Source organism: Alligator mississippiensis, chromosome 12 (genome assembly GCF_030867095.1).
Source record: "Alligator mississippiensis isolate rAllMis1 chromosome 12, rAllMis1, whole genome shotgun sequence".
NCBI lineage: Eukaryota > Metazoa > Chordata > Crocodylia > Alligatoridae > Alligator > Alligator mississippiensis.
In genome coordinates, this window is record NC_081835.1 from 50,432,554 (window position 1) to 50,453,927 (window position 21,374).

General features: G+C 45.9%; 1 protein-coding gene across 2 annotated transcripts in view; it reads left to right on the forward strand.

Moving 5' to 3' along the window:
- Nucleotides 1-21,374, forward strand: part of RABL6 (RAB, member RAS oncogene family like 6) — a 74,425-nt gene that overhangs the window by 44,436 nt on the left and 8,615 nt on the right. For both annotated transcript variants that reach the window (XM_006267554.4, XM_019475720.2), the window contains 4 exons: nt 10,041-10,405; nt 12,778-12,940; nt 19,059-19,283; nt 20,121-20,478. In XM_006267554.4, coding sequence (XP_006267616.1) covers nt 10,041-10,405; nt 12,778-12,940; nt 19,059-19,283; nt 20,121-20,478 — 1,111 coding nt within the window. The remainder of the gene's footprint in view (nt 1-10,040; nt 10,406-12,777; nt 12,941-19,058; nt 19,284-20,120; nt 20,479-21,374) is intronic.

The window sequence follows — 21,374 nt, forward strand, 5'->3', positions numbered from 1 at the left end:
TTACTTGCTCCTAACTTAAGATGCTGAGCTGCGGATTCCAAACCAGAGATGATGATGGCTCTCGTATAAATACTTCTACCTTGATAATAAAAATAGAGCAATATTTTAAGGTTTGCCTGGTCTTACTTTGAGTATGGACACATACTTTTGGAGGAGTTTCAGAAGGGAAGCAGTTATGTTCTAACTGTTAGCTGTGGACAAACGTAGTCAAGCTGCTCCAGTTTTAACCCGGGATGAAGCAGTGTTAAAGTTGTGTTTTGCTACATCTGTATTTCCTTATTTTGTCTATACCTAACCATTTAAAAATTATAGGTTCTGCCCTTTGGAAATGGCTCCAGATGTACATGTTCACTTTCTAGGAGTCCTGCTCCTAATCTCTTGTTGCTTCAGTGGCCTACATGATGGTGGCAGAGGAGAGGAGTCACTTAAATTTATTTCTCTAATGTTTTATCTGAAGCTGCTGATTAATCTGTCAATGACCTGATGTGAATTGGATTCCCTTTGACTGGTTTCTGATTCAAATATGTATGATACATTTGTATAGCAAAGAACTAAGCCAGTTCAGTTGTTTCCTGTTCCAAACTGTGTTATAATAATCAGGTATTTGCAGACACAGCTAATTTGCAACATACATAGTTACTAATTCCCCCTGCATGCAAATGCACGTGTTTGCCAGGCAAAGACATTTAGCAGTGCTAATTGATGTGGCTTGGCAGGATTTTATTCACGAGGTATCCTTATGGTTCAGGATTATTCTGTTTAGCATATTACCACTACCAAATTTTAGTTGTTAAAAGTGAACGTCCTGTGATTTGTATTGTGTGGCTGGTTTATTATAGTAAGCAGAGCTGGTACAGAGCAGCCTGCTGACCCTTACCAGGTATATTAACACCTCATACTGGCATCTTGAATTTAGGAGATGCACAGATTTGGACTACTGAATTTGCTATAGCTAGCATTGTTGGATGAGATGTCCCCAGATATTTCAATTGACAGTGGTTGCCCTTAAGCTTTCTGTCTCTTGGCTTTTGTTTTGCACCAACTGATTTGACTCCCTCACTCCTTTTAGCTTCTACAGTATAGATAGGGGACATGGGGGTCTCTGGTTTTATGGAGATAATCAGCATGTTGTCAGAGCTCTGTGGGGTGGCAGGGTTTGTTGAACTTTGATCAAGCATCACATCCCAAGGGTCAATTCCCTGTCCCTCCCACCCTTTGCTTGAGTAGCTGATAGAAGCTACTAGATTAGGAAAGCTGAAAAATACCCCCTTCAAAGAGAATGTGGGACCAAATAGGACTAGGTAACTGTTCATACTGATGGATTTGGCATGACTGGGGACAAAACATGACAGTGCTATTGCTCCAGAGTGCAGTTACCAAAGGAAACGCAAGGTGGCAGGCAACACTGACACATCCAGCTTATATAATGTATCCCTGAGACCCCAGCTGGTTGCGACTTAACTGATAACTGATAGGTGTGTACATGACTTGTTCTTCATCTCTCTTCTGTCTATTGCTGCACCTTCACTGCCCGTTTGGTAGCATTGCTGACCTTGTGCTTCTCTGAAATACCAAAAATGGGTTTAACTCCTTTTACTGTCACAAATTCTTCTTGACCTGATGATGATCACTTTTTTTTTTGGACTTGTTTATTCTAACTATTATTTAGCTTCTTTGCCTCTCTTTCAATCTATCAGTCACTGTACTGTTTGAGAATTTTGAATTGTGATTGGTCAGCTGAGTAACATGCCTGCCCCATCATTGGATGTCTGATATACAAGAAGCTTCCAGAAGGTTGTCAAATATTTGTGATGTGGAGGTTCTTTCAAACATGCACATCTCTTTCTAAGAGCAATTTGCTCATGAAGATGTTTGCCACAGTTAAATAAGATGGGTAGCAAATACCATCTGATCAAATGGCAAGGTTTTCATTAGTTCTAACATTTGAGTACTTTTATGCCATGTGGACCAGCCTTATTGCCCCCAAAAGCCATAATCAACACTTACTTTTAAAGCATGGGGGAAAGTACAGATTGTTTGAAGTAGGACTGCATTGAGCTAGTGGTGATAAATAAAAATATTCTATATAGAGAAGACTCTAAGATTTTTTTCCTCCCAACACAGGGTTTTGGGAGGTATAGAAAAATGTGATCCATAAGTTACTTCATGACCTTATTATATACCCTTAGACCAGAGGTGGCCAACCTGTGGCATGGACAGGTGGTGTGTGTGGCACATGGTAGATCAGAGAGAGAGTAGGGAACATAGGGATAGGTAAGGCAGGAAGCAGAGCAACAGATTGGGCAAGGTGAATGGAGCAGAAAGCAAAGCAGTAGGTTGGATAGGGGCAGAGGATTGGAGTGGCACTCTGGCACACCTTGTGGTAGGCTTGCCAAAAAGGTTAGACCCCACTGCCTTGGACAAACAAGATGCAATCATGCACTTCTGTTCCTTATCAAGAGGTCTTAAGAGGAATCTTAAATTGGTTTCATAAGAGACATTATTCCAAAAATGGATTCTCAGAAGTTGAACCTCATTTTGTAATTCCAGCTTTTTAGGTAATCCATAACTTCTGCAAGTCAACTGAGACTCTGCTTCCAAATCTCCCATTTGACAGAGCTGCTTATATGAATGCTATATCAAAACTACTGTTCGGGAGTGATCAATGAAGTAGGATCCATTCAGCTAAGTGCGGTCTTCCACAGAAGGCAATAGGGGAAATGAAGTCCTGTAAATAAAGCATCTGCAACTTACCGAGGGCGTCTTCCTTTTTTTGAGAGATTCTCTGCAGCAGATACCTGTGTTCCCAGGAAGCCACCATTATTTGTCATGCATGGATTGTAGCATATAATTTTGCCAAACTAAATTCTGTAAGGAAATTGTCTTAACAGTCTAGTAGGTCCACAGAGAAAATATACTTCAGTTCACAGATTTGTAGGCTGGAAGGGACCTCTGAAGATCATCTAGTCCAGCCTCTTGCTTGAGGCAGACCATCCCCATCCAAGCTACCCCATACAAGTCCTTGTTTAATCTATTCCTAAAACTACATAATCAACTCTGCTGCACAACTACAAGGCATGCATACTGCCCAAGGACACCAAAAGCACCTTAACCTGCCACAGGTAAAGCAGGAGGGGGCAAGGTCTGTCAGTGTCTCATGGATGCAAGGGTTGTTAAAATACACTTGAGAGACCTAAGAGGGCCATGCTTCAGGAAGGCCTTCGATACGGTATCCCACCCCATACTGGTGAACAAATTAAGAGGCTGTGACTTGGATGACTACACAGTCCGGTGGGTGGCGAATTGGCTGGAGGGTCGCACCCAGAGAATCGTGGTAGATGGGTCGGTTTCGACCTGGAAGGGTGTGGGCAGTGGGGTCCCGCAGGGCTCGGTCCTTGGACTGATACTCTTTAATGTCTTCATCAGCGACTTGGACAAGGGAGTGAAATGTACTCTGTCCAAGTTTGCAGATGACACAAAGCTATGGGGAGAAGTGGACACGCCGGAGGGTAGGGAACAGCTGCAAGCAGACCTGGACAGGTTGGACAAATGGGCAGAAAACAACGGAATGCAGTTCAACAAGGAGAAATGCAAAGTGCTGCACCTAGGGAGGAAAAATGTCCAGCACACCTACAGCCTAGGGAATGACCTGCTGGGTGGCACGGAAGTAGAAAGGGATCTTGGAGTCCTAGTGGACTCCAAGATGAACATGAGTCGGCAGTGTGACGAAGCCATCAGAAAAGCCAATGGCACTTTATTGTGCATCAGCAGATGCATGACGAATAGGTCTAAGGAGGTGATACTTCCCCTCTATCGGGCGCTGGTCAGACCGCAGTTGGAGTACTGCGTGCAGTTCTGGGCGCCGCACTTCAAGAAGGATGCGGATAACCTGGAGAAGGTCCAGAGAAGGGCCACGCGTATGGTTAAGGGCCTGCAGACCAAGCCCTACGAGGAGAGACTAGAGAAACTGGACCTTTTCAGCCTTCGCAAGAGAAGGTTGAGAGGCGACCTTGTGGCTGCCTATAAGTTCATCACGGGGCACAGAAGGGAATTGGTGAGGTTTTATTCACCAGGGCACCCCCGGGGGTTACAAGAAATAATGGCCACAAGCTAGCAGAGAGCAGATTTAGATTGGACATTAGGAAGAATTTCTTCACAGTTCGAGTGGCCAAGGTCTGGAACGGGCTCCCAAGGGAGGTGGTGCTCTCCCCTACCCTGGGGGTCTTCAAGAGGAGGTTAGATGAGCATCTAGCTGGGGTCATCTAGACCCAGCACTCTTTCCTGCTTATGCAGGGGGTCGGACTCGATGATCTATTGAGGTCCCTTCTGACCCTAACATGCTCCTTGCTACAGAAGAAGGGGCACCCCTCCCCCTCCCCCCCCACATGCGCACACTGTTCAGACTAGTCTGACCATAGGATAAAATTCCCTCTGATCCCAAGTGTGGCGATCAGGTTGACCCTGAGTACGTGGCCAAGACCCTCTAAACAGGAAACTCTGGGTTTAAGTCCCAGCAGGAGCATTGGCACACTCCAGCCAAAATCCTCAGGCGTAACTCCATACATCATACCCTCTAACTAGACAGCCTGAACTCCTGTTCCTTTATCCCTCCCATATCAGCTGCTTTAATCTTTTGTAGCTAAACTGGTTGTGAAGCTCTGCTTCATTCTCCTGTTGCGGAGCGTGGTCTTCTCCAATATCTACCTGGTCTAGGCTATAAAGCTTTTCTTGTTATCTCTCAGGGATCCATGGAAGCTTCTGGGCTTCCAACTGCTACTCTTCACATCATGGTCGAAGCATAACTACTCTTAGATCATCCCTGTCAATGCTTATCCAACCTTGTCTTGAGCACCTCCAATGATGGAGCTTCTGTAGCTTACCTAGGCAGCCTGCTCTGTTGCCTCATTGTTCTAATAGCAAAGAAATGTTTCCTGATATCCAATCTAAACTACTTCACTGCAGTTTCAAGCCATTAGGATGCCTCCTACTCTCTGCAGCAGCTAAAAAGGGTGTTCTACCTCTTCTTCATGGCAGCCCTTTGGGTATTTGAAGACTGCTGTCATGCCCCTCTTAATCACCTTTTTCTTAAGTTGGTCATGCCTGTTTCCTTCAAATTCTCCTTGTACGGCTTACTTTCTAAGACTTTTATCACTTGCGTCACCCACCTCTGGACCCCTCCAACTTCTCTGCATCCTTTTTAAAATGTAGAGCCCAAAACTGCACACAGTACTCTAGATGAGGCCTAACCATGGCATTGTCACCTCCCATATCTTAAGATTGCATTCACTCTATGTGGTAGATGCCTTTACTTGTGCAAAAAGTATACATAAAGAAGACATTTCTTAGAGCTTGATGTTAATGGATTTATAAGACTGACTGCAGGGGTGGCTGCTTCACCCTAAATTGACAAAGATGGTAAGAAGAAGAGTAAGAAAGGCAAAAAATGCCATGGTGATATTACAATGACAGAGAGGAAAGAGTCAATAGGGAGTTTGGGAGAAACCCTTTAGCTCTCAAACAGCTTTACATGCCTTCAAAGTGTCCAGGTAAAGCTGTAGACAGATGCTTGTGTATAATGAGGTGTTTTAAAAGTATGCAACAGAGAGGCTTTGCTTGCATATCTCCATCATGGCAGTTAATGTTGCACTGTAGTGCAGACATTCTGGTGCTGAAAGCTTTTGCCATCAGGCTGCTATGTAGTGGTAGGCAGGTTGGCTCCTACAGACTACAGGTTCTGATTTGCAACTTTCCTCCCTAAACAAACCCATGTCCTAGTTCCTGGTTTGTATCCCAGTAAGCCAGTCTGTATTGCTTGTCTTAGATCCTTTGGGGATGCTCTTGGAACTTGGGAACTCAGCAGAACCAGTCCATGCAGTGCTCCTAGAACAAGTGTCAGACCATGCCAGCGTCCTCTGAGAGGGAGCATGGATCTGTATCTTGTTGTTGGGTGGGGAAGACTGTGCTAGATGGGACAACAGAAGACCCAGCGCTATTCATTTAAGTGGAATTTTCCATAGCACTGATGTGAGGTGACAGCACAAGTCTCACTAACTTTCATGCAGTGTATTTCACATCATTATGTGTTTAAAAATACCTTGCCCCACCTTGAGCATGTGTCCTTTTGTAAAATGAAGAGACTTCTGTCTAGACATGGGTACAATCACAGATGTGACCCTTTGTGCAATTCAGTCCCTTTAAATAGTCATGGTATGGACAAAAACAAGTCTCTTTATACTTAAGCCATAGTGGTTTTTTGCTGTTTTTGAAATTCCCATGTTCCTGCTTCTGAAAAGTAGGATCCATTCTGCCAAGGAATCATAGTGGAATCATAGTTCCTTTTCCCTGATATCTCTTGCTCTCTTGCTCTCTGAAGTTGGCTTCTTCCCTGGAATGAAGCTGACTGCTTCCAAATCGGATAGCTTTGATAGCACATAGTACAATGAGGCTTCAAATATGCAGCTGTTGGAAACAGTGTCCTCTCCTAATCTTCCCCTGTGATTCCACCTTCTTAAAGTTTCCTTTGATTATCACGATCTGCATCCTAAGATGACTTATTTCCTTGCATGCCACCTTTAACCTCTTAGAGCCTTCAGCAATATAATAACACTCTAGTCTTTTCCCAGAAGCTTCCATCTGTCCTGAAATTTAGGGATTCCTATCTTGGGTTGTTTTCATTGCTGTTTCTTAGGTTGCTTTGGTGAGTCCTACATGTTTTTGCTGGCAATCTGTGCTGTTCTTAGCTGTTATCACAATGACGACTGTAAAAATATGGAGATAGCACTTTTTCCGTACTTAGCCTGGGTTGCAGCATCAATGTTAGTCTTCAAGCCCTTCACAGAATTACTGTTCTTGTAATATCAAGAGTACTATCATTCACAACAAGAAGAGGTGAACCCACAGGATTGGTCAAGGGCTAACTCCACTTCACAGTTGAGAGGCAGAAATCCTTAATGCTGAGTGGGACTCAAGAGAGGATTTCAGGACAGCATACCAGGGCTGTCCTAGATATACATCTGCCCTCTTGCTGTTAGGGAGTCCTGCACTACAGAAACGTTCTGGGAGAGGCCAGGGAATGCAGAACTGAAGTTCATAAAGAGGAAGTGGAAGTTGTCAAAGCAAAGTGCCTCTAACTTGGGTCTGCCGTGCTACTAACCCTGAAGTGGTGTTGGTAGGCAGGTTTGTAGTGGTCTGATACGCTGTGGGGAGAGACTCCTGGGAGGGTTCCACATCCTGCCAGAGACTTGTTGGCATTTCTACAAATTCAAAGCATTTGCTTAGTTTGGTGAGGTCTGGGAGAGGTGGCCTTAGCCCATCTCATCCTCCTTTCAGCTGTGTTTCACAGATGTCAAGCCATAAGTGTTGCGGAATTGCATCTGTTATGACCTTCTGATTACAGTTAAGGAACATCCAGAGATTCCTGTTGTACATGGTTGCCTGAGTACTGCTTCATGAATTGCCATTGGGCTAGTTAGCTTTCATTATTTTCTGGGAGGTCAGTGATGGTGTTTGCTGGCACTGGGTTTATGACCCAGATACCTTGTTCTGGGCGGTTCCAAATCCTCAGACCAACACCAACCTCTCCATTCGATAATAGACACATTTATTGATACACAGTGATAACAGATAAGAATAATGCAAACAGTTCTGTATCTACCAGTCCTAGAGCTGTCATCAGAAGGAAGGTACATGTGGCCAGTACACAAGCTTCACCCTGAGGTTCTCTTGAATGTCGGATGTCAGCCGCCCGGAGGTTGGAGGCTGAGGCCCACCCCCTACCAGTGGGGTGGGCGAGACAGGCTGATGGTATGCCTTCTGTCCACTGTGGCCTCAGGTTCCCCTCTCGGGGACCTTTTACTGCTCTGAAATCCCTCCTTTTGTGTTTTTTTTCCTCTGTGATGACTCTTCAGCTTTGGGCATCGCTGATTAGCCTTCCTGTGGTTGTCATACTGTCCACATTTTGTCCTGCCAGTGTATTCCTTTGTTTCACAAACCTACTACATGCATACATTCTAATATGGGCTTTAGCGGTCTTCTAATTTGGTCTGTTCCCCAAAACTGGAAATCCCAAGGGCTCTGTGTGAATAGGGAGTAGGTCTGTGCGAATAAGGAAGTATTTGATTTGGATTTGGCTGATTTTGAAGGACAGTGATTCGATTCAGAGATTTGGATCACTGTCCTAAATCGATTCGGCTGAATCAGCTTCGGAAGATTCGGTGCTGATTTGGTGAGATTTGGTGACTTGGATCTGCCGGGGAGCGGCAGGCACAGCCGTGTGATTGCAGGTTCTCCCTCGGCTCCTCCGGCTGTGCCTGCCTCTCCCTGGGTGGGGGGAGCCACAGGAGAAGCCCCCATGGCTGCCCTGCCCTGCCCTGCCCAGCCCCAGCCCTAGCCTAGTCCCAGCACTTAAAAAAAAAAAAGAAAAAAAGCTCCGTACTCCCTGGCTGCAGCAGCAGTGTTTGGGGCTTCTGGGCGCTCGGTGCAGAACCCCCCCCGCCATGCAGCACGGGGCAGCAGGGATGCCTGCCCCCCTCTTGACACCTGTGTGGCACGGGTGCAGCTGGGGCTGAGCAGTGCCAGGCTCTGGCTGACACATGGCGCCGCCCCAGCTCCTAGACAGCACATGGCACCCTACAGAGCTGCACTGCATCCGTGCTATGTGGCAGCTGCTGTGTGGGTGCCAAGCGAGGGTGGGGAGGTGATCCCCACACTCACCAGTTGCAACAGTGGCCATCAGGGGCCTCTGGGCGCTCATGGCAGAGCCCCACCCATGCAGTGTGGGGCAGCAGGGATTGCCGCCTGCCCGATGGATGGCAGAAGTACCGATCACATAGCATATGATCTTATTCCTGACCCCATGACATTTTCTCTGTAGACATGCTTGTAGGTCTTTAGTTGCAATTGCTTTTTCTCAGCTGGACCTTTCCATGGAGTGGATTGGCTAGTTCCTATAAGACTTGCTAGGGTATCTGGTAGCATTCACTGTGTGACTGTTTTCACTTGTTTGTCTGCTACAGAAAGGAAAGCATCCTCGAGAGTCTGCACAGAGGCAGTTAAATTCATAGGTCTGCACAGGAGAGCTTGTTGAGCTTAGTAATGAAAGGACACCTCTTTGAACTGGTAGATGGGAGTTTTCATTTGGGGATCCTATATGCATTTTTCAGACTTGCTTTTGACAGCTGCTTGATCTTATTTTGAGACCATTGCACAGTTGAGCATGAACTGTGGCCATTTAAAATCTCTCTTACCATAGTGTGTTTTTGTGAGTGTCTGAATATTGCAAAGGAGTTGATAAGCAGCCTGACGGTACAGCCATACTGCAGCAAGGGATTAGGATTTGCTTCATTTCTTTTCCTAAGGACCTAAGAGTTTCACCCTTTCTGCTTTGAAGAGCTTTAAAGCTCTGATGCAAGAGACCCTAAATGGAGAGCAATTTCTTTACTGTGTCTGCTGGCCAGGCTGGGTCTGGAAGGGGACTGTGGTGCTTGGTGTCCTTTGATGTGGGCGTAAGGCATGGTGATTCCAGTAGTTCTGCTCTCAGGGCCCTGTACTGGCTCTTTTAAGCATATATATGCAGTTATCCCCTCAAACTCGCTCTGCACTGAAAGGGGAGGCATTTATGCACAACACAAATGACAAGGATTTTTTCCCCTTCCTTGTATCAGCTGCATCATTGGTAAAAGAACATTTCTGAAGTACACACACCAAAGTTTACTTCATAAAAACATATGAACCCTTGGCACATGACAGGCCTCATTGTCCTAATTGCGCAAAGGGCTTATTTTAAGCACTGGCTAAGTTTCCCAGCCCTTGTTGTGAGGCAGGGTCAGGATTATTCTTCCCTGCATAGAGGCAGGCTCAGTTAGGAACAAAGAGATGTCATGGACTTGGCTAAGGTCCTGGAAGGCCCATGGCAGAGCTGATAAGTGCACTCTTCTCTTGCCTCTCACTCCAGTGCAGCAGCCAGTGAAGCACAGCTTTAATTAGATATTCTGTTGAGAATATTCCAGTCCTTTACGTCTGCGATTTAATTTTTCCTGCAGCTTCCTTGAGATGATGGAAGCCCGAAGTCGAGGGCACGCATCCCCACTGGCAACCAACGGACAGAGCCCTTCCTCTGGCTCCCAGTCACCCATAGTACCTCCAAGTTCCACATCAACTGGCAGTTCCAGTCCGGGGACCCCTCAGCAGCCACTGTCTCAGCAGCCACCCCCCAACCCAGCAGTATCCCCTGAGCCCCCGTCATCTTTTTCACCAGTGCCTGCACCAGAGAATCAGCCACCACATGTACCACCCCCAGCCACAGCGTCCCCAGCACTTCCAGCTGCAGCCCCACCACAGAAGCGCAGTATTATCTCCCGCCTCTTTGGGACTTCTCCAGCATCAGAGGCTTCTCCTCCCCAACCAGGTAAGTGCTGATGCAGAGAGTGAATGGATTTTTCTGGCAAAGCAGAGCTTAGGTAGCCATGCATTTTTAAAGCTGCTTCTTCGATGTCCACATTTCTCTGCTCTTCTGAATAGTGAGCAGGTTGCTCTTGTGTCCTAAGAATACCAGCATTTACTTTTCTCAGTACAAATCCAAAGAGAGCAGTGCAGTCACTCTGTTCTGTCCCCAAGCTGCCCGTCCTCTTTGATTTGCTTTCTGACGGCTGGAGGGGGTGGTGCTAGCCTGGGAAAGGGATTCTTTCCTGTCAGCAGTGATGGCTGTGATACTGGACTTCTAGCCCAGCAGGGGTGAGGTGCAAAGTGCTCCTGGGGAGAGTAATAAAAGTAACTGTCAACTCCAAGCAGGAAAGTGGATGTGTCACTTGCATAACAATGAAAATAGCAAGAGAAACTGCTGCAGCCGTTGCCTGTATGGCAGTCTGGCAGCTCCTAAAGAATCTCGTATTTTAACAAGCAGCAGTGCAGTGTTGATATTTAGAACATGATCACTCAGCCAGAAATTTGAAGTGGTCACATTTCAGGGTTGGGGTGGCCTTGCATTTGATTCCCCTCTGAGAAACATGCTGTAGGAGAGCTGGCCTTTGCAGAGTGCGGCCCAAATTTCCTTTAGCACTAACAATTGATGGAGCAGTCATTCAAGGATTCCTGAGAACCTGTGTCAAAGTTCCAGCATAGAGTCATCCAGGGCTTGTTCACTGCTTTTGCTTTTCCTGAGCTAGACCTTAATTTGCTTGTCACATTCACTTTGACTACAAAGCTGACTGGTGCTGCTGCTGCCTCGAAATTATTAGCTTGACATGGGTTTGAATCACTCTTTACAAATACCTTCTCCTTCAAACTGTCATTCAAAGGGATTTGTAAAGCTATCAGGACTCCTACAAAAAGAAAGAGGGAGGCTTTTAAAATGCACTGTCAATTTTAGGTACAAAACACTTTTCAGTGTTAAATGTGTACCCTACCTTCTGTCTTTTGGGTTTCTTATCATTTGTAACAAAGATCCACCCATTTTGGTTCCTCTAGTTTTTCTTTACATCCAAGTTTGGGAATGGAGAAAAGAGAGACAGCTTGAAGCTTGTTATCTACACAAATCTCTTTGTCCAAACAAAACAAAACAAAAAAAAGGGTCAAAGATGTAGTAAGTGGGGAGTACAAATAGGAATGTAAATTGTGACCAGACTGTTTCACAATTTCCAGCGCAGATTGTATCCTTCAATCTGAAAGCAGAGGGGCAATGGATTTGCTACCAAAAAATATGTTGGACTCAGAAAAACAAATACACTATCCACTCCTAGGAACCTTTTTTCTATCTCTGCTGTACAGTAAAATTCAATGTTTTCTGTTGGGTCAATCATTTTTTCTCAGTTCTCCATCTTTGCTCCCCCCTCCCCATTACCCAAAATATCACACTAAATTCTGATCCATTAGAAGTACAGAGAAAGTTTGCCCTTACTAGAAAAGGGCCATTGGTGCTGGACAACACTGTTGCAGATGTTATAGCTAAAGAATATGTTAGTGGTAATATTTAGATTTATGTCCCACCCTATCCAGACAGGTTCAGGGCGTCTAGCAATAAATGAAACAACTCACAACTAAGAAACAATAGCAAACTCCCCAAACAACATCACAAAGCTTGTAAACTCCATTCCACTCCACCCCCACAATGCAAAATACTGGAAACTGAAGAATGTCGCTCCCAACATCCCACTTTTCTGTGTTCCTGACATTAAGTCTCCCTCCTGGATTCATAAGAGAACTAATGTATAAATAGTTGTATAAACAGAACTTGGAGCAAGGCCTTCTATTTTATGTTGACAATCTAAAAAGCAGGGTAAGACCTGGGGATGAATAAACAGGGCTACAGAAGACAAGGGAATAGTAATGGGATGTCTTTGGTTATTTGTTTGTACAGTTCATAGATATAAAAAGCCAGTTGGCTCCAACGCCAACTTGCAACCTGTAATCAGCTGACTATACCTGTTCTAGCATTGGTTAGTATTACAGCCCAAACTGATCAGTCAGGCGGGTTCAATGTGTTGTAAACCAGGAGTGGCCAAAATGTAGCTCATGGCTTCCTTCCTGCAAAGCTGTGCTTGGAGCATCTTGCTCAGACCCTTATAGTTCCCCTGGTATACAGCTCAAGTCCATGGAGGCAGTACTTGTGTGGTCATCAGCTGTGTCTGGACATGGCAGTGCCTCTCTGTGTGTTAAAGGAGCACCTAGTTTGAAGTGCAGCTGGAAAGACAAGTGCTCTGCCACACCTGTTGTGGTCATGTGTGTTGTGTACATCCAGTACACTTCAGTGTCAGGAAACCTGATCATTTGTTCCATCTACAGATGCTGCTGCCACTGCTGCTCCCCCTTCTGAAGTCCCTGTGAAAGTGCAGAGTGTGGAGGACTTTGTTCCTGATGACAGCCTAGACCACAGCTTCCTGGAGGACCCAACCCCTCAGAAAGACAAGAGAAAGGCTCAGGCTAAAGACCGTAATGACAGCGAAAGGTAAGGAGTGTCAGAAGTGGGAGACAGAGTGGGTTGAAAGTAGCACCTGAAAGTGCAGCCAGCCATGACTAAGGGAGCATCTCTGATTTCCTTAGGCTCTGGGTCACACAATGCACTGCACAGAATGAGAACTCACAGGGGGCTTGCTGAGCTTCCTGTGTGTATAGTAATAATGACTTACAAACTGCACTGTAGAGGGTGAGGGAAATGAGTACTGAAGCTGAGGCTCCCTCAGGAAGAATGTCCTGCTAGCAACATCTGTCCCTATGAAATGGGAGAGGCTGCCAGTTCAGACTCCTGAGTGAACTGTAACTAGAGCACCATCTCATGAGGAGAGAGGCAGGTCCCCCCATCAACTGAGTCTCAAAAGCAAAACTAGTACCCTGAACTCCAGCGATGTGCTTGCATCCATAAAAGAGAGTGAATTATAGCATCACTTTGCTTCCCCACACCTGCACTTCTCTTTTCCTAGCATCTCTCCCAGTGCCCACTTGATGAGGGAGCACTGGAAGAGGTTGATACAGGATGTGAGATTCTCTGTCACTTGAAGTCTTTTAAGTCATGATTAGATGTTCTCTTAAAAGATATTTTCTAGGTCAACCACAGCTGTTTGCAGCTGGGTGAGAGTTTGTAGCTTGTTTTGTAGGATATAGGCAGAAAAGCACAGAGGCAGAAAAGGATCTTGGAGTCATTATAGACTCCAAGATGAACATGGGCCGCCAATGTGGGGACGCAGTCACGAAGGCTAACTGCACCTTGTTGTGCATCCACAGATGCATCACGAGCAGGTTCAAGGAGGTGATCCTCCCCCTCTATATGACGTTGGTCAGGCCACAGTTGGAGTACTTTGTCCAGTTCTGGGGACTGCACTTCAGAAGGGATGTGGACAACATTGAGAGGGTCCACAGGAGGGCCACTCGCCTGATCAGGGGACAGCAGAGCAGGCCCTACAAGGAGAGGCTACAAGACCTGAACCTGTTCAGCCTCCACAAGAGAAGGCTGAGAGGGGATCTGGTGGCCATCTCTATAAACTGGTCAAGGGAGACCAGCAGGCAGTGGGAGAGTCCCTGTTCCCCCGATCACTACTGGGAGTAACAAGGAATAACGGCTGTAGGTTGACGGAGAGTAGATTCAGGCTAGATATCAGGAGGCACTACTTCACAGTCAGGGCGGCTAGGATCTGGAACCAACTTCAAAGGGAAGTGGTGCTTGCTCCTACCCTGGGAGTCTTCAAAAGGAGGCTAGATCAACACCTTGCCAGGGTCGTTTGACCCCAGCATTCTTTCCTGTCCATGGCAGGGGGTCAGACTTGATGATCTGCTCAGGTCCCTTCCGACCCTACCAACTATGATATTAGACTACTTTTTTACCATCGGATCTGACATTAAAATGTAAGAAAAACATTCATAAAGATGCAAGCAGGTATAGAGTTTACTAAGGAGTGATCTGCAGAGGGCCTTTTTCTGCTGTTGGAATGACTATAGAGGCCTGACGTTTTTAAGGTGGTTTGTGTTAATTTTTTTTAATTTGTTTGTTTATTTAAAAACATGAAAAAAATGCTGCATCAAGTTAGGCCATTGTCTGCTCGGATGGTTTCAGGGCTGATCATCCTTTTTTTTTTTTTTTTTTTTTTCTTTTAAAGAAAACACATACACAGACAAGTGCAAGGTACTGCATCTAGGGAAAAGGAACCAGCAACACACCTATAGGCTGGGAAACACCCTTCTTGTCAACATTGTGGCAGAAAGGGATCTTAGAGTCATCATTGACTCCAGGATGAACATGAGCCACCAGTGCGAGGAAGCGGTTAGTAAGGCTAACTGCACCTTGTCATGCATCTTCAGATGCAACGCAGGCAGGTCTAGGGAGGTGATCTTTCCCCTCTATGCGGCATTGGTCAGGTCACAATTGGAGTACTGCATCCAGTTCTGGGCACTGCACTTCAAGAGGGATGTGGCTAGCATTGAGAGGGTCCAGAGGAGGGCCACTCGCATGGTCAAGGGGCAGCAGGACAGGCCCTATGAAGTGAGGCTAAAGGGCCTGAACCTATTCAGCCTCCACAAGAAAAGGCTGAGAGGGGATCTGGCAGCTGTTGACAAACTCACCAGGGGGTCCCAGTGGGAACTGTGGGAGGTTCTGTTCCATGGACACCACCTGGGGTTACTAGGAATAATAGCCACAAATTGTTAGACGGTTCAGTCTGGACATCAGGAGACATTACTTTACAGTTAGGGCTGCCAGGCTGTGGAATGGGCTCCCAAGGGATGTGGTGCTCTCTCCTACCTTGGGGGTCTTCAAGAGGAGGCTGGACAGATATTTGGCTGGGCTGATATGACCCCAGCATCCGTTCCTGCCTGGGGCAGGGTGTTGGATTTGATGATCTGTTTTAGGTCCCTTCCGATCCTAAGCACTAGGATACTATGATACGTGTTTTTCCTCCAAAGCACTAGTCTTTGGAGCTGCTTCCCAGCCAGCTCTTTAGACCCAAGAACCATGGGTGGATCACAGATCAGTTTGAAAGCTGCTGAGCTACACAAGTCTTAGTCAAGTCTGTAGATGGTGAACACATTACAGCCTAGCATAATTCTTTCAAGATTTATGGTGTCACATATCTGCAGTCATGACTCTGTGCATCTGGATTGATGGTGGTCTCTTTCAAGCTTTGAGTGTGCAGTAGAGAGAAATCATGGAATATCTTCCCTGACTGGCTTATTAGAAATTCAGTACTGCTTCCTGACCTGCCCCGTCTGATGCACTATGCTGTAGTTTATTTGAAGACTATTAGAGAAACTAAGCAGGCTCTGAGTAGGTGCTGCTGTTTCCTCATTGCCTGAAGCATCTAGTTCAAGTCCATCCATGTGTTACAGATCTTTATTTGAATTCAATTCAGTATAAACCTCTAATTTGTATTGTGGGTTTGTTTTCATCACCTCACTATACCTTGATCTTGCTCACAACCAATTAGCTTTCCCTGTCCTTAAATCTGCCTAACTTTGAAATCATTCCCTAATGTCTTTGTGGCATGTGCTATTTCAGGAGAGCCATCCAGCTGTGTTAAAAAAGCAAGTGAGGGGAACTGAGGACATGCTTTCCCTGGGGATGGTGATTGAGGGCGGGGGACTTCCTTTGCCAGCATGTTCTCACACACGCTCCTCTCTCACAATACGTGTGGGGTCCTCTCCCTCCTCCCCCCTCCCTCCCCCACGCCCACTTGCTTGCTTGCTTGCTTGCTTCAGCTCTTTCCCCTCTGTTTTTTTGGCTCCTACATTAATGTGGCAGGAGGAATGTGCTGGCTCCCAATCGAAAAAGGAACATTGTCAGTCTCCCAGTAGAACAAGGAACGTCAGTGCGGGAGATGGAGCTCATTGATTACTTTTGATCTTAAAATGTGGGAAACCAGATGCTCTGGGTTTGAAACAGGGCTTTATTGTTGGTGATGACACTGCTTGTCTACGCCACCACAGCTTAGCATGAGGAGCCTCCCCCCACCTGCTCCTTGGTTTGCCTCTCAGACCACACACCTCTAAAAGAGCAGTCATTACCTGATGGAGGATGCCCACCCCAGGGAGCATGGTTCTGTGCTAATGCAGGCTTGGCAGCTTGTCAAGTACTGTGGAGGATGGTGCAGTGTGCTGATTTATTTTTCCCTCGTGCTCTGAGTCCCTTCCAGATGGAATCAGGGCCACAAGCTGATACTCATTTTGCATTGTCAGACCTCATTTGTATTGCAGCCTTGATTTTTTATTTATTTATTTGTCTTTCCTTATGTATATTCAGCTTATTGCTTTTCTGTTAAGCTGCAGCTAGCTGACTTATGTGGAAGCTAGAGAGGGAGGCAGCTTCATTATTCATGGCATATAAAGATGACCCATTTCTTGTGTGTGTGCATACACGTGCTTTCTATTCAGGCTTGGGATGTTTTAAAGAACTGCAAGTCTAGTGCATGTGCTGATTTGTGAGGACAGTTGCACTGACGGTAGCTGGTATCTGTGGTTGCCCGAGTGATGCAACATTCAAAACAGTCCCTGCACCTGGGAATGTGATAGCATCTGGAAATGTGGTACCAGTAGCATTTTAAGCTAAAGTTACCTTTATAGAGCAACTTCAATTTTTTTAAGCCATGCCTTCATTTTCTTCACTGTGTTTCAAGAAGAAAGCCATTCAAGTTCTTAATCAGCCCCCCAAACATCTTAACAATAAACTCTGCAACCCTTGTGATGTATTGGCATGTGAACCTGTTCTGTAAGCATAGCAGTGATATAGTCTGTCCTGTTGCTTGAAGATCAGACTAGTGAAGGAGAGAACGGAAGCTGATTTGGATTCTTAGGTTTGCAGTGGCAGCCTGCAAAACCAAAGAAGAGGACATTCTCAGTGCTCAGAAACGTTGTTAAAAAAAAAAAAAAAGAGAGAGGAGCAATAAAGAGAGTCCAGGCCAGCCCGCCCTGGTATGAACTTGTCACTGCAGTGTGGGGCCTTGAATGCAGAAGGGATTCTTCAGGTTTAGGAGGCCTGTGAAAGGACTCCCAGGGAAGGAGCATGGCATAAAACATAAATTTGGCATAATAATATAGCCGCATGTTCTAACTATAGTGCCAAGGTTGAAAAAAGCTGAGTGCATCACCCATGAAAAACATTTGTGTTACCTATTGGCAGAGGCACAGTCCTGAGATAAAATTAACTCGCGAACAAAAATCATGTGGAGTCTGGGTGAGAGGAAAATGGAATTAGCAAAGCAGCCTTCGGTCTTTTGAATTTTTGTTCCCTCAGCAACCATTTTTGGCAGAGCTGGCCAGTGTCATGCTTTGCATTGACCAGAAAATCCATGATGCTAGATGCTTTTCTGTACTGAGGGTGAGGGACCACAGTGCAGTCATAGGGTCTTACTTTTGAGCTTCTGAAGTCTTATCTGTAACATGCTTTGAATATTTTTTTTTATTTACATGCAAATCAGATGGGTTTGTGTAATCTGTAGTGGGTCAGTTAAAGGAAGGTGACTGCTATGTGTGGGTTGGATGCCAGCATAATAAATTCATTTATCAAGAAGGAAATGAGTTCCTCTGAATAGAAAGTATGTAGTGGCTAAAGGAACCAGGGTGAGGAAAGGTGGTGCAAAAGCTCCCAAGCTTGAATTGCCAGAAAAAGCTATATTTCTGACAAGAGCATTAAAATTACAAGCCCTAGGGAAATCAAGATGAGAATTCTCCATTTGTGACAGTGAAACTCCCTACCAAAATGTCTGGAAGCATACCCATGCTAAATCTAAGGTGTGCTACAGGTTCTTATGTTATAAATAGTGTGTTCTTAGGTTAATTTGATTGTGGTGCCTCTAAGGATGGATATGATTTCTGGATTGTTGCCTGCTTCAGGGGACTTTTTAGAAAATAAATAACCTGAAGAAGCTGATAGCTGAAGGTAAGTTCCTGCAGCTGCAGCAATGCTGGGTACATTTTAATCACAGGACATGAAGATCTGGGGATGCAGTTCCTGTTATTTAATTGACTAATTCCTGCATGGCATCCTGGAAATGTTTCCATAAAGTCCTCATTGCAGCAGAAGCATGCTTTGTAGCAGGGAAGCCTGACCTTTTCTGACAGTGGTACTGATTTCTCCAACTAAGGCTTTGTTGTAACAGCTACTGCCTCCCCTGGTATTTGGTTTGTGTCAAGCCCCACATTTTATTCATGTGCAGCTGAAGCTGGGTCACAGATTAGAGCAGAGGTGTAGGGATGCAGTTTGGGCCTGGACTGGCCATGCATGCCACATGCAGCACATGCCCTAGGCTGGCCCTGCACCATGTACAGACCATGCCAGGCAGGCTTCATGTGCCACATATAGTGCATGGACTGGGGCCAGCTCATGCTGCATGCAGCAAGCAGCACTGCAGGCTAGATGATATAGGTCCACTGGGCTTGAGTGCATGCAGTCAAGTAAGAGACTGCCAACTGCTCACCAGGACCAAAAAAACAAAACATAACGCTTAATTAAGTTAAAGAGGGGATCCTGGAACACACACTATGTTGGCCTATAGCAGCAACACCAAGACTGCATTCTTGGATTTGGTAGCATACTTCTTTGAATGCATTCTGCAGAAACTATCTAATCCTTGTCTATATTGCAGTGATGGGGAGACACCTGGAGGGAACCCTATGGTGGCTGGTTTCCAAGATGATCTGGATCTAGATGACAAGATGCCCAGCATGCCACTCCAGGCCAAAGAGCTTGTACCAAGCAAAAATATCACCCTGTCAAGTGAGGAGGAGGAGGAGGAGGAGGAGGCGGCGGCAAACTCTAAGGTCATCATCATGGCTGATGAAGATATTGACATGGAACGCGAGAAAAAATGGTAGAGTGCATCTAGTGACTAAAGTATGGAGTTAGGAATTGAGCTCTTGGTCCTCCTGTTCTTCCTCAGCCACTGCTTGCTACTTAACTTCAAGCAGGTCCCCTGGGGCTTATCTAGAATGGCCCTTGTATTTGGGGAGAAGGACACTCTTAAGCATGCCCTGCCAACATATGCCCACACACCAAACCCAGGATTGCAGCAGTGAAGCTGCACCAGGGAATGGTTGCTCTCAAATACCCTGGAGACAGGGGTCTTGAGCCTTGCAGTATAGGGAGCGAAAGGCATTTGCAGAACCCTTCCCTGGGGAAGGATGCCCTCAGAATACCATGCAAGTTGCATGGAATGTGACCTGTGGTCATATAAATAATGCAGCAAGGCTCAGCACATAAATAACTGTGTTGATCTCAAGTATCAGCATCCTTAGGGACCAGCAGGCTATCTGGCAGCATTTGACTTATTGCCAGGAAGAGTTCCAGTGTCAAGTGCTTTGTGTAAAACCTGTAGAGTTGCATTACTGTTTAGATGTAGGTTACAGTTCAAGGGGCATGAATCGGCTAACTAATTCATTTCCAGGAAGTCACTTTGCTTCACTAGTGCTATGTTGAAGACAAAGCAAAGGAGACCTGGACAACATAGAAAAGAGATGGGGATTTCCTAGCTTTCCCCAAACACTTAGATAGCTGAGGGATATCAGGAAGATCCATTTTTCTCCTCTTCTTTGGATTCACTGGGCTCTGGGGTGTTGCTAGCAAAGCAACTTCAGGGAAGAGTGCCAAGTTATCTCTTCCATCAGTGCAAAAAGGCTGTTGACAACTTGTCATTTTTATTTTTTTAAAGGTCTTCCAGAAATTCCTTGAAACCACAGCATGAAGCAGCTTCCACCAAAGCACCGGACTCAAAGCCTCCAGGCACTTTAACTCCACGTTCTGGGTCTGACAAAAATGGTGGCAGTAAGCTCACCACTGCTCTGCCTGCCCCTGTTACAGCTGTTCCTGCACCTATCGCATCAGTTCAGAGCCAAAAGACCACTTCCCAAAATAAGGGGTCCACCCCCAAACAAAAAGGGGTCAAAGAAGAAAAGCCTGAGGAATCTGACAGTGATCACGAAGGACCAATAGCCACCCAAATGCTTTCATTCGTTATGGATGACCCAGACTTTGAGAGTGAGGAGTCTGACAGTCAGAAGAAGAAAACGGTAAATAGCCAGCAGCGATCTGCTCGCTGATTACTTCTAGGTTCAGCTAGCAATGTTGGGGCATCCCAGTGATGAGAGGTCATGTCTGATCTCTTCATATTCCAGTAACAAGATGAGTGCCAGACAGTCTGAAGAGCAGTATGCACGTGAAAGTCATTAATGCCCTTTGTACTGTTGAATCTGCATGGCTGCTTGCACTGTAGTTGTGGTTTTAAGGTCATGGAGTTACTAAAAATGACCTGGATAGTCCTGAGTTCAGTTCAAGCAGCCATGTGCAATGTATGTCTTAAACACTGGGGATTTTCCATCCTGAGTATTGGGTAGAGAAGTGAGCACGTGTAATAGGTTAGAAATAAACATTGCCAAATGAAGTAAATCAGCTGTGCCAGACTGAAACTCACATTGCCCTTTGTCCCACCTGTTGATGCTGTGGGACAATGGGCAACACGTTCTCTTTGGGTTTGAGGGGCCTAGTCCTGCACCCCCCTGGAATTCCAGTGCAGGATCAGACCCCTCAAGGTCTGGAAGTGCCTGCTCAGCTTTCTCCACTTATAGACTCCCCTGGGTTCTCTGGAGCACATCTCCATAAACAGGGAAAGTAGGTGTATTCCTGCCTTGAGATGTGCCCTGAAGTTTCCCAGGGCTCCTCTCTGTAAGTGAGGAAATCTGGGCAGGTGCTCCAGGGGCCTGATGGGCTCAATCTTGTGTGGGAATTCCCAGGTTGTGTAGGATCGGGTCCCTTGAGCCCCTGGAGACTTGCCCACTGGAGCTAGCTGGAGAGTGCAGGCAGCTCCAAGCTGTGCCCACACTCTCCCACCACAAAGCAAATATATGTCTGCTGCTGAATAGCAGCACAGATTAATGCCATCTTAGTTGCAATGACAGATTTTGAACAT